This window comes from Pezoporus occidentalis, unplaced genomic scaffold, assembly GCF_034315485.1.
Source record: "Pezoporus occidentalis ecotype Australia unplaced genomic scaffold, CSIRO_AGI_Poc_V1 ctg25, whole genome shotgun sequence".
In the NCBI taxonomy this organism is placed as follows: domain Eukaryota; kingdom Metazoa; phylum Chordata; class Aves; order Psittaciformes; family Psittacidae; genus Pezoporus; species Pezoporus occidentalis.
The window spans coordinates 4,357,533-4,371,518 of NW_026914394.1; the positions used below are offsets into that span (position 1 = coordinate 4,357,533).

At 43.2% G+C, this 13,986-nt stretch overlaps 1 protein-coding gene across 1 annotated transcript in view; it reads left to right on the plus strand.

Annotated features, from left to right (window-relative positions):
- Positions 1-13,986, plus strand: part of ZFYVE9 (zinc finger FYVE-type containing 9) — a 68,708-nt gene that overhangs the window by 22,563 nt on the left and 32,159 nt on the right. The window contains exons 3-4 of the mRNA XM_062623186.1: positions 406-510; positions 1,269-3,343. Coding sequence (XP_062479170.1) covers positions 441-510; positions 1,269-3,343 — 2,145 coding nt within the window. The 5' untranslated portion in view covers positions 406-440. The remainder of the gene's footprint in view (positions 1-405; positions 511-1,268; positions 3,344-13,986) is intronic.

Sequence of the window (13,986 nt, forward strand, 5' to 3'; positions counted from 1 at the left end):
GAGAGTTTAAACTACTTGTTCAAAGCCACATGAGCTAATTGGTGGTACTATGGAATTGAAAGCTGGATCTTCAAATTGTTAGTTGGCCTTCTGGTTCTCTCTTATTTTCTGACCATAGTTGGAACAGTTTTGCTCTTGCCATTATGGTGATCCTTATGGTTAGATACATCACTGTGGGAAAGTGGAGGTAATAAAATCCAAAGCAAGTTTGATAAGGTTGTTAATCTGAATTAAATGAGTTTAAGCACACAAATCATTTTTATTCCTGGAAAATACTTCTGATTTGTGCATGTAATGTATGTAAAATTTGAATTACAAAGGACTTCTTTTCCCCTTAAAGGCAATATGTATTGGAACGCTGCTGACTGAAGGCTACATATCTGATTGTAATTTGTTCTCTGACAGGTTCAGACAAGAATCTGGTGGTCTTTCCCTGACAAATGGAGAACTATTTCCAAGCAGAGGCATATAACCTCGATAAGGTTTTAGATGAATTTGAACAAAATGAAGGTGAGTCATTTAAACAAGATTGTTGATGCACTTCAGATGTTTTCTACAGACAACACCACCGAAGAGGGAGAGATCTGTGGTACCCTTTTTTGTTTTGACTTGCAGATTAATCTCAGAACTGGGAAAAAACATCAGTTAATTTTGCATGGTGTATCTTCAGCATTTATTAGTAGTGTTCTCTTCTGGTTCCATTCATCTTGTTTATATTTTTTAATAACAAACCTTCCATACATTTTAAAAATAAAGGTTTTATGAAGCTTGATCTCAGTGGCAATAATTTTAATCATTTATTTTAAACAGATCAGGCAAAACTTATTTTAAGCTTCTTTTGCAGTTTTGGGAGGCTCATGCATAGAAATGTTTTATTAGGTCACATAAATCATATAATGCAAGTTATCATATCTGAAGTATTAGATTTTTTGCTTAGTATAATTGCTCCTTCTGTTCTGTCAAGGAAGTTTAACATTTTATGGGAGTGGGAATCTTTCTAGGCATTTCTAGCTGTCTAAAGTATATTAATCAATAGATTGAAGTTGCTTGTGCAAATTCAGTCTGATATTAATTGTAGCTCTAAACTTCTTGAGTTCAAGAAGCATTATGCAGTTACACTACTAATGGTTGATCAAGGGTGTTTGTTATCTTGGGCCCATTTTTCAACATCTCTACATTTATATTTGGGGTATTCTAATGCAACAAGAGTTAATAGATCTTGTGGTTTTAATAGGGCAGTAAGTTCTCTTATTGAAACACTTTTCCAGATGCCGCTGTTTCACCTACACTTTTGGGTGCCAAGTGGAATCAGATTCTAGATCCGCCTTCTCGTCGTCTGTCATTTAACCCAACCGTGGCCAGTGTAAACGAAGCTACAACTCCTAATGAATGTCAGCAGAGATTAAAGTCTTTCTCCTTGTCTCATTCCGTGACTACTCCAACAGGAGGAGGGGATCACTGTGATAATGGGAAGGATTTTAGCATAAGCCCAGAGACCCCAGTCATGTGGATTGATGATCAGGCAGCAGGAGATGATCAGTTGCTTAAAAGAAATAGTAATCGGGATGATCAGTGTAACACTGTGGAAACAGGAGAAAAGAAATGTGGGAATACAGCTTGCTTGCCAGAGGAGAAAAACGTACTAGTGGTGGCAGTAATGCATAACTGTGACAGAAGAACACTACAAAGTGGTGATGTGGTGGATTGTAAAACTTACAACAGTCCGTCCCTAATGGACACTATTGGCTTTACACTGGATAATGAAAACGGACAGACTGATCAGTTTAGTGTTACTGTAAACGGATCCACGGAAAAAGATACAGATACAGAAAAGCAAGTAAATAGGCTGTGCACTGAAGATGACTCTATAAGTCATTTGCTTAATGCTTCATCTGAAAGCCTGACTGTTGCATCCCCCTCCTCTCATTTAAAAGATGATTTTAATATGAATAAAGATTCTCTGTTTTCAGAAGCTACAACTGCAGGGATTAATGCAGTGACTCTCTTACAGAGACCAGTTGATGATACTGCTAGAATGCAAGAAAATTGTGTATCAGTTGAGAACTTTGCTAGTAAAGCCATTCCTCAGAGAATGGGTCTAGAAGCTAAAAACTCTACTTCTGGTTCAAGTAATGGAAGCTTAATTGTGGAACAGGAAACAACCCAACAGTTACAGTCTAGGCTGTCTGGGCTTATGGAAACTTGTCAACCTAACGTGGCTGGAAGTGGCAATTACAAGGAATGTGTTGCACAACATTTTGCCCCTGAGGATGTTAGTGCCACTGAAAGCGAAGTCATTGAATGTGGTAAAAACCTTGGCACAACAGAATTGCTCAGCATGGCAGAATGTTACCCTGAATCTCAGGAGATGACTAATTGGGAACTGACAAAGTTGAATGAGATGAATAATAAGCAAACTCTGGGAGAGAATGAAGAACTCTTGCAGACAGAACAGCCTGATGAGGCATGTAGTAAAGAAGGTGGAGATGGGATGATGGAGGCAGGCATAGACTTTAAAGGGACTGGTATACATGAGCTTGAAGGGTCCAGTCTCTCTGATGTGATGGCTACATCAGCAGAAAGCTCTCTGTCTAATGGTTGTGATTCCTATGGAATGCAGAACCCAGTTGTTGCTCATGTTCCAAAGACTTTACCTTCCAAGGAGGACTCGGTAACAGAGGAAAAGGAGATAGAGGAGAGCAAGTCAGAATGTTACACTAATGTTTATGAACAGAGAGGAAATGAGACCACAGAAGGGAGCGGTCTTATTTTAAACAGCACTGGTGACCACATTAAGAAAAATTATTTGCATAATCTTTGTAGTCAGGTTTCATCCATGCAAGGGCAAACTTCACCTAAACCAGTGACTAATTTGCAATCTATCAGTGTTCCTTTTGGTGGTGCAAGACCTAAACAACCTACAAATCTTAAACTGCAGATTCCAAAGCCATTGTCAGACCACTTACAAAATGATCTTGTTCCCCCAAATTGTGGAGGTAATAGTAAAAACAAAAATGTCTTTGGTAAGACACAATTAGGTGATACAACAAACGTGTTTCCTGGTGAAACATCTTCAAATGCCTCTGTTACTGATGCTAATGGGGAACATTTGGAAGAGTATGAATCTGGAGTCTCTAGTAGTCCGTGCCTTGCTGTAGCCCCAGATAGTCCTGATAATGATCTCAGAGCTGGTCAGTTTGGAGCTCCAGCCAGAAAGCCTTTTACGACTTTGGGTGAGGTGGCTCCAGTTTGGGTTCCAGATTCTCAAGCACCAAACTGTATGAAATGTGAGGCCAGATTTACATTCACCAAAAGAAGGCATCATTGCAGAGCTTGTGGGAAGGTAAGTTTGTATTTTGTAAGCTCAAATCACCCTTTTTTTTTCCTGATACTGCACAAAATCAAATCGGAGGACTTAACTACTGGCTGTAAGTTAGCTGTGACATCTCTTCCTAAAAAGCTGTGTTTGGTTTGTGAAGGAAAAAAAAGGAGTTTGTAATCTCTATTTAGGGTCCTAATAGATGATAACTGTTATTTATAACTGAAAGAATTATTAGCCTGTATGAGCAGTGTATTTGTTGATTGCAGCAATCAACATCATTGGGTTTATGTTGAACTGCTACAGAATGGCCAAGTGCAGGAAACTTTTTGCAGAAATTACTGCATCAATAATCCCATTAAAGATACAGAAACCTATTGATGTGAATTGGAAGTGTGCTGTTGAATTGCTGGTGTTCCTGCTGTGTGAGATGGCTGATCAGCCATACATTTGCTCCTGGAAAAGAAAATACAGTAAATTAACTGTAACCTGATGTACATGCACATGGTGAGAAATTTTGTGATGAAGACAACTAAAACATTATTTCTGTATCATTTTGTGTGTGCAAGAAATATTTTATTGTTAACTTTTTTTATGTTTCACATATATGCCTTCTAGATCAACACAAATTCTTGGGTGATAAGTTTTTTGGTAAAGGATTAGCTTGTAAAGTATTTCCAGGTATCTTGTTACTGAAGTAAACATCAGTGGCACGTGGGAAATATGAATTTAGGAAAAAATATGATGATTCAAAAGCAGTAAACCAACAGTCTTGTCAAGTAGATATTCATGAATATTTTTAAGATTAAAAGAAATGCTATGCTCCACTAAAAGCTGGAGTAAAAGTAACTTTGGTTCACTTAAGCCCTATCCAAAGTTTCTGAAGTTGATTGGAAGACCTCCTGACTGCTATGGCTGGTATCTTTTGCTACCAGAAGAGTGCAGGGAAGCAGAATGGACCAACAAAGGACTTAAAAGTAGCAAATATATCTGGAAAGCTCAAACCCTTATGCCACCTGTTTTTGGAAGCAGCCTAGCAGAAAACCCAGGCTTGCTCCTCTGTAATGGACTATATATGTGTCCCATTTGTCCCTTTGAGTGCTATGCATTTTGGTTACTAATCTCTTCACTGCCAGAGAAGTAGATTTTATTCAAATTTGATTTTGAGATATGCTGAAAAATCTTTCCCAGGACGCTTTTCAAAGCTAAGCAGACATTCATTGTACACTGGTCCAGGACTTCCAGTTGCTTCTGCCATCCTCTTGCAGGTTGGCGGCAGTCACGATGTGGAGCTAGCAATGCAATAAGCATTACATGAGGTTCCTGCCTACCTTTTGCGAACCTCTTGATTAATATCAAAGGGCTCAATCTTTTTCTCATTGCAGTTAAGGAGAATCTGTAAGGCATGTAAATTAAAGGGTTGTCCCTTTTAGCTTTGCTATATTAACTTATACTGTCAGTTATTTAGGTCATTCTTTTGGGTTTTATGAGTTTAAAAAATATGACTACAATGTTCATTTATGTTAATGCTTTCTACTTATTTTTGTGTTTTAAACAAGTTTAGTGCTTGGATTTAATTACTTCCCTGTAGGACTGCAGCCCTGAATTGCACAAATGAGAAGCTGAAAATGAAACTATCTGTAAACAAAATGGATAAAATGCGCACAGGTAGAGCGATGCCAGAACATGTAGTGTGGTTTCTTTTTGCTTTTCAAATTGCTAAAGACAAGCCTTGAGAAGAACATCCAGCATTGTTTCACATACTGTGTGGGGAATGGATAAAATAAAAGGTCCCTCTGTAGACAGATTTGTTTCTCAGATGTGAAAAATACATCACATATTAGTATTTAACGTTCTAAGAGTGTTAGAATAATCCTCAGAATAGCTTGTTTCTAGAAGCTTTTGTTGTCTGGACAAAATCTGTACACATGCAGTCAAAAAGATGTGGCAGAAGAAAATTCTGAAGAAAAAAAGCCACTCATTAACAAGTGCTAGTGATCAGTATAAGTCAAATAATACAGCAAATTGCTTTACAACGCTTAATTCCTGTAACAATTCCAGGTGGAAAGAGACCAAAGGTTTTGACAGGCAAGTTCTGATGAATCTAGCTGGTGGCTTGAGACACAGCTATTCTCAGCTGTCTACTCTTGCTTTCTGATTAAAATCCCCATCCCCAAAGCAAGTCATTCTGACCACGTGCCTCTGGTATAGGTAACTACTGAATCACAGTGACACTTCTACTGTTTCTATTAAACGTATGAATCTCATTTAAAGAATTGAGATCACATTTTCAGCTCTTGCAATTAATTGTTTCAAGGGAAGGCATGGGACTAAATATTTCTGAACAAAAGCTTTAGCACACCAGTTTCTTTTAAAGCTTTCTGACCATTGTGGCAAATCATTCTGGTAGGAGTGAATGTATCTGTTTCATTTGGGAATGGAAATTGCATTTAAAAATAGGTGAGTGGCACCTGGGAAGTCTGCCTCGGCTTTTAATTTCAGGCTAATAATTGCAAAATTAATGGACGATCTGAACCTCAAGGGAGTGGTAGAAAGTAATACACTTACAGTAAATTCTGAATTAAAATTCACACCCTGAAGAATGTGTGTGAACACATGCATAAATTTTACTTGATTTTACCTTAATGTATTGTCTTGGGTTTAGCAGTAGTAGTCAGTTTTTCTCCTTCTTGGTAGCTGGTGCAGCGCTGGTTTTGACTTCCAGCCTGGGAACAGTGCTGGTGATAACCTATGTTTTCGGTTGTTGCTAAGTGATGTTTACCCTGACCAAGGACTTTGTGAGGCTCATGCTCTGCCAGGGAGGAGGGGAAGCTGGGAGGAAGCAGAGACAGGACGCTTGACCCAAGCTAGCCAAAGAGGTATTCCATACCACAGCACGTCATGCCCAGGGTGGGGGGTAACTGGGAGTAACTGCAGGGTTGGAGGAGGTATCGGTCGGTGCTTGGTCAGGCTGGGGGGTGGCGAGTTATTGGTTGGCTGGTGGTGAGGTGATGTATTCCCTTGTTATTTCCATTATCATTGTTATTATTGATGGTAGCAGTAGTGATCTCTGTTACACCTTAGTTACTAAACTGTTCTTATCTCAACCTGGGGGAGTTGCATTCTTTTTGATTCTCCTCTCCGTCCCTCTGGGAGTAGGGGGAGGGAAAGAAGGGGGGGAGCAAGTGAATGAGTTACCTGACTGGGTTTAAACCATGACAGTTCCTTTTTTGGCACCCAACGTGGGGCTTGAGGGGTTGAGATAACGACAGATCTGACTGGATTAATAGTCACTCGTCACAGTGCTGATTTATTGGCTCTCAAGGTTGTTTCTCTTGATCTCACAGTTTCAGTATATCGTATCTTACTTCCATCCGGTATTTGCTGTATTAGTGTTTTTCAAGTGTCAGGCTTGGGCTAAGCTTTTTGTCTCATTGTACTTTATGGTAATGACTTGTAATACAATAGAATCATTGATCATGAAACTGATCTGGCTTATGTTCCCAGTGTGGTCACCACCTTTATACTTTGGGAGGTATATAATAGAAGTGCTTAGCAATTACACATCTTTTTTTCTCCTTCTCGGGTGGTCAACCTATGAAGGAGACATTCTTTTACCCTCCCAGTCCTCCCCCCAGACCATTTACCGCATCATTTGAGAGTTTTGAAGTTTTTGAATGGCCTTTTAATGCTGTTGAGACTTGTTTGCTGATCGTGATGGGTATCACCATGTTGACAAGCATACAGAGTGTGTTTTGTCCACGACTGATTTCATGAGTTAAGCAGAGTAAGGTTTGGGTCTTGTCTGGGGGTAAAACGACGATGTAGGAGGACCAAGAGATTTTCCCTGAGGCTGGACAGTCGTGAGTGGGAGGGTGTGTGGGATAGTATGGGCAAGTATCTAGGTCAGTGGGCTCCTTCAGTACTTTGGAATTTCACCACCAAACAACTGTAAATTCCAGAAGAATTAGTAAAACACTCAAATGAGGTGTGTGGTGATTCTGGCCATACCAGAGACGGACAAATCATGGCAACATGCTGGGGCTTGGCCTATGCTTACAGGGCCTTGTTCAACACTATCCAGCACCTTCAAAAGGAAAAAAAAAGTCGGTGGATCTGAGGGCAAAGCAACAGTCAGTGCAGGTACTCCAGCTCCAAGCAGCTTCACCAACCCCAGCGACAAGTACAGTCACTACTCAAACTTTGGCCTCAATGAACAGCACAGCTACCCCAGTGGCAAGTACAGCAGCTGCTCAAACTTCGACTGCAACAGACAGCGTGGCTACCCCAGCTCCAAGCACAGCAGCTACACCACCCCTAGCAACAAGTACAGTCGCTACTCAAACCACAGTGATAATCACTGCAGCCAAACCAGAGGACCAATTTGTACCAATATCGGTTGCCCCTATATGCAGGAGAAAAAGCAAAAAGAAGGCAAGAAGGGTGAAGCAAGATGAAGAAACAGTGTATTCACCACCCGGTCTAGCATCTGATCAGGAGTCATCATCACATGACGAAGAAGAAGAAGAAGAGGTAACTTCTCTACCTTGGACCTCAACCAAGCTACGGAATATGCGAAAAGATTTTACCTGTCAACCAGAGGAGCACATCATCACCTGGTTACTCCGATGCTGGGACAATGGGGCTGATGGTCACGAACTAGAAGGTACAGAAGCCAAGCAGCTGGGATCACTTGCTAGAGAAGGGGGAATTGACAAAGCAATCGCAAGAGAGAAAAAGTCCCTCAGTCTTTGGAGGCGGCTCTTGGCAGCTGTGAAAGAAAGGTTTCCATACAAGGACGATGTTATGAGTCGTTCTGCCAAGTGGACTACTATAGACAAAGGCATCCAGTCTCTGAGGGAATCAGCCATCCTAGAGGTGATCTATCACATCAAGCCGAATAATGGGGATATACCCATAGATCCAGATGAAGCTGAATGTACACGACCCATGTGGCGAAAACTTACACGGAATGCACCGTCCTCATATGCCCATTCATTGGCAACAGTAACCTGGAATGACATAGTACCACTAACAGTGGATGAAATGGTTCATAAACTCCGAGAGTTCGAAGACAATCTGACCCCTTCTGTCGTCTCAGCTGTGGAAAAACTGTCCCAGGATCTCAAACAATTGAGGGACGATCTGTCTGATTTATCCAGCTCCTCGCGTGTACCAACACACGTCTCAGCTATTAACAAAAGGCATCCTATTGTTCAAGAGAGGAGATACAGGAGGTATACACCACAGGCTACCTTATGGTTTTACCTGCGGGATCACGGAGAAGACATGACAAAGTGGGATGAAAAACCTACTTCAGCTTTGGAGGAACGGGTGAGTGAATTGAAGCGGGGAGCAAGGGCCAAGACTGATCATCCCATGAGAGCTATGGCTTCAGTCTCTGGTGAGCAGTTTCCCAGATTTAGTGGAAGAGCTGATTTTACTCCAGCTCCTGTGATAACAAAGAATAATCCCTTTCACCACGACTTAAGTGTCCAACGTTGTGATGACCATTAGAGGGGCCCTGCCTCCAGCCAGGTGGAGGTAGGGGACAGTCGGATTTACTGGACTGTGTGGGTCAGATGGCCTGGCATATCAGTCCCACAGAAGTATAAGGCTCTAGTAGATACCGGTGCACAGTGTACCCTGATGCCATCAAGCTGTCAAGGGGTGGAACCCATCTATATTTCTGGAGTGACAGGAGGATCCCAAGAGTTGACTGTGCTGGAGGCTGAAATCAGCCTGACTGGGAGGGAATGGCAAAAGCACCCTATCGTGACTGGTCCAGAGGCTCCATGCATCCTCGGCATAGACTCCCTCAAGAGAGGGTACTTCAAAGACCCAAAAGGGTACCAATGGGCTTTTGGTATTGCTGCTTTGGAGACTGAGGAAATTGAGCAGCTGTCCACCTTGCCTGGTCTCTCAGAAGATCCCTCTGCTGTGGGGTTGCTGAAAGTTGAAGAACAACAAGTGCCAGTTGCGACCACAACAGTGCACCGGCGGCAATATCGCACCAACCGAGACTCCCTGATGCCCATCCATCAGCTGATCCGTAGACTGGAGAGTCAGGGAGTGATCAGCAGGACCCGCTTGCCCTTTAATAGCCCCATATGGCCAGTGCAAAAATCTAATGGAGAATTGAGACCAACAATAGACTATCGTGGCCTGAATGAAGTCACACCACCATTGAGTGCTGCCGTACCGGACATGCTAGAACTTCAGTATGAACTAGAGTCAAAGGCAGCCAAGTGGTATGCCACGATTGATATTGCCAATGCATTTTTCTCCATTCCTTTGGCAGCAGAGTGCAGGCCACAGTTTGCTTTTACTTGGAGGGGTGTCCAGTTCACTTGGAACCGACTGCCCCAGGGGTGGAAACACAGCCCTACCATTTGCCAAGGACTGATCCAGACTGCACTGAAACAGGGGCAAGCTCCAGAACACCTGTAATACATTGATGACATTATTGTGTGGGGAGATACAGCGGAAGAAGTCTTTGAGAAAGGGAGGAAAATAATCTAACTCCTGCTGAAAGCTGGATTTGCCATAAAACGGGGTAAGGTCAAGGGACCTGCACAGGAGGTTCAATTTTGGGGAATAAGATGGCAAGATGGATGTAGACAGATCCCCACAGATGTGATCAACAAGATAACAGCAATGTCTCCACCAACTAATAAGAAAGAAACGCAAGCTCTCTTGGGTGCGGTGGGGTTCTGTAGAATGCACATCCCAAATTACAGTTTGATTGTAAGCCCTCTCTATCATGTGACCTGGAAGAAGAATGATTTTAAATGGGGCCCTGAGCAACAACAAGCCTTTGAACAAATTAAACATGAGATAGTTCACACAGTAGCCCGTGGACCAGTCCGGACCGGGCCAGATGTAAGAAATGTAATGTACACTGCAGCTGGGGAGAACGGTCCTACCTGGAGCCTCTGGCAGAAAGCTCCAGGGGAGACTCGAGGCCAACCCCTCGGCTTTTGGAGTTGGGATACAAAGGATCTGAGGCCAGCTATACCCCAACTGAGAAAGAGATACTGGCAGCCTATGAAGGGGTTCGAGCTGCTTCGAAAGTAATTGGCACTGAAGCACAGCTCCTCCTGGCACCCTGCTTGCCCGTGCTGGGCTGGATGTTCAAAGGCAGGGTCTCCTCTACACATCATGCAACTGATGCTACATGGAGTAAACGGGCTGCACTAATTACACAACGAACTTGAATAGGAAATCTCAGTCGTCCAGGCATTCTAAAAGTCACCATGGGCTGGCCAGAGGGCAAAGATTTCGGAATGTCACCAGAGGAGGAGGTGGTGCATGCTGAAGAGGCCCCACCATATAATAAACTGTCAGAAAGTGAAAAGCAGTATGCCTTGTTTACTGATGGGTCCTGCCATATTGTGGGAAAGCATCGGAGATGGAAGCCAGCTGTATGGAGTCCTGGATGACAAGTTGGAGAAACTGCTGAAGGAGAGGGTGAATCGAGTCAGTTTGCCGAGGTGAAAGCCATCCAGCTGGCCCTGGACATTGCTGAACGAGAAAAGTGGCCAGTACTTTATACTGACTCATGGATGGTGGCAAATGCCCTGTGGGGGTGGTTGAAGCAATGGAAGCAGAGCAGCTGGCAACGCAGAGGTAAACCCATCTGGGCTGCTGCACTGTGGTGCTGCCCGGGTGCAGAACTTGGTGATGAAGGTACGTCATGTAGATGCCCATGTACCCAAGAGTCGGGCCACTGAGGAACACCAAAACAACCAACAAGTGGATAAAGCGGCTAAGATTGAAGTGGCTCAGATGGACTTAGATTGGCAACGTAAAGGTGAATTATTTTTGGCCTGGTGGGCCCGTGACACTTCAGGCCATCAGGGCAGAGATGCAACATATAGATGGGCCCGTGATTGACGGGTGGACTTAACAATGGACACTATTGCCCAGGTTATTCATGAGTGTGAAACATGTGCTGCAATTAAACAAGCCAAATGGTTAAAGCCTCTTTGGTATGGAGGACGATGGTTGAAGTATAAATATGGGGAGGCCTGGCGGATTGACTGTATCACACTGCCACCAACCCGCCAAGGCAAGCGCCATGTGCTTACCATGGTGGAAGCGACCACTGGGTGGCTGGAAACGTATGCTGTGCCCCACGCCACTGCCTGGAACACTATCCTGGGCCTTGAGAAACAGATTTTGTGGCGACATGGCACCCCAGAGAGAATTGAGTCAGACAATGGGACTCATTTCTGGAATAACCTTATAGATATTTGGGCCAAAGAGCATGGCATTGAGTGGGTATATCACATCCCCTACCACGCACCAGCCTCTGGGAAAATCGAACGGTACAATGGGCTGTTAAAAACTACACTGAGAGCAATGGGTGGGGGAACTTTCAAGCATTGGGATACACACTTACCAAAGGCCACCTGGTTGGTCAACACCAGAGGATCTGCCAGCAGGGTTGGCCCAGCCCAGTCAGAACTTTTACATATTGTAGAGGGGGACAAAGTTCCCGTGGTGCATATGAAGAATTTGCTGGGGAAGACAGTCTGGGTTATTCCTGCTTCAGGTAAAGGCAAACCCACTCGTGGGATTGCTTTTGCTCAGGGACCTGGATATACTTGGTGGGTAATGCAGGAAGATGGGGAAGTCCGATGTGTACCTCAAGGGGATTTGATTTTAGGGGAAAACAGCCAATGAACTTAACTGTATGCTGTTGCCTGCTGTGTAATACTTTTGTAGCCCATCAACTAGATGTCTCCAGGTCACCAGCGACTAGCCCTGACTTCCCTCCAACCATCATCCCAACAGAGCATGAACTTTGAAAGAACCGGATGAGTTCCGCAGTAAAGGAACGATCAGCATCAGCAGGGAAAGATCCAATACTGCACACAGCCTTTCCTGCCCTGAAAGATTGTTACAAGAGGTGGAAACTGACATCATGGACCGAATGGACTCGGCAGCCTTATAGGGATTGGTCCATGCACTAAGAAAATGATCTCTTTCTCTTGGTCTGTGTGTATATGGGTGTATATATGTGGGAAAGCAATGGTATATTGAAAATGTGGGATCTGAGCATGACGTGAATGGTATGGAATAAGGGGTGGATACTGTCCTGGGTTTAGCACTAGTAGTCAATTTTTCTCTTTCTTGGTAGCTGGTGCAGTGCTGTGTTTTTACTTCCAGCCTGGGAACAGTGCTGGTGATACTGATGTTTTTGGTTGTTGCTAAGTGATGTTTACCCTGACCAAGGGCTTTGTGAGGCTCATGCTGTGCCAGGGAGGAGGGGAAGCCGGGAGGTAGCAGGGACGGGACGCCTGACCCAAGCTAGCCAAAGAGGTATTCCATACCACAGCACGTCATGCCCAGGGTGGGGTGTAACTGGGAGTTACCTGGAAGGGCTAGGACTGCAGGGTTGGAGGAGGTATCGGTCGGTGCTTGGTCAGGCTGGGGGGTGGCGAGTTATCAGTTGGCTGGTGGTGAGGTGATGTATTCTCTTCCCTTGTTAGTTCCTTTATCACTGTTATTATTGGTGGTAGCAGTAGTGATCTCTGTTACACCTTAGTTACTAAACTGTTCTTATCTCGACCTGGGGGAGTTGCATTCTTTTCGATTCTCCTCTCCATCCCTCTGGGAGTAGGGGGAGGGAAAGAAGGGGGGGAGCGAGTGAGCGAGTTACCTGACTGGGTTTAAACCATGACAGTATTTAGCATTTTCTGTTGTCAGATGAAACAGTCATCCTTGATAGGAAAACCAGAAAATTTGTATTTCATTTTTATACTGCCAACCAAAGCTATAGTTTTCCACAAAAATATATTAAAAACCCCACCAAACCCCCTAGCAACTAATGCTTTAACAACTCCCAGTGAACCTGAAAGCCCTAATAATAGAAACTCACTTTGACACTGCGGTGTTATTCTTCTATAGCATGATATACTGAGATAGTGACTTGGTGATTGTTAATAACAAGACTGAATTGTCAGTTGTGCTGGACTGTGTTCTTCCTCAGCGTTACTACTGTTAGAAGGCTGATGCAGCCTAAGAAAGGAGGTATAGGTGTTCTATCATTGCTTCTGTTTTCTCTCCTAATATTAGATCATTGCACTCAGGAGCTTTGCTGAATGCACAATGTGTCCTAAATGCAAAAGGGTCCTAAATTAGGTATTAATTTGTGTAGGCCCTTCATTTATGGTTGAAGACATTGATTTTTTCCATGTTCAGTATTGAACTTTCAACTGGAAGTTTCTCCCAGAGAGCTAAAATGATGTCAGATGTCTCTAAAATATGCTGTGATGTTATTAATACTCCCTAGAATGCTTGTAAATTTGGTTAATGTGTAAATGCAGAAATGAGATTTTTAAAGTACATTTGCCTTTTTTAAATGACTTTTTAAGATTTTCACATTTGCAAAAGGGTTGAGTTTATTTTTTGCATTAAAATGCCAGTGTGCACTCACTTCTATTTTGCTTCTGAAATGTTTAAGTTGACATAATTAGGAAACATTTAAACTGGTTGAAATGAGGCAGGGTGAGCTCTTCTTTCTTCACATTTGATTTTCAGTTCTCATGGTGAAATCAGAGCTTATTTTATATGTGCTTATTATAAACACTTGCCACTAAAAGACTGCAGATGGAACAGGCTGCAAAGTGGTCATAGTCTGGTGTGATCCTTAACTCAGC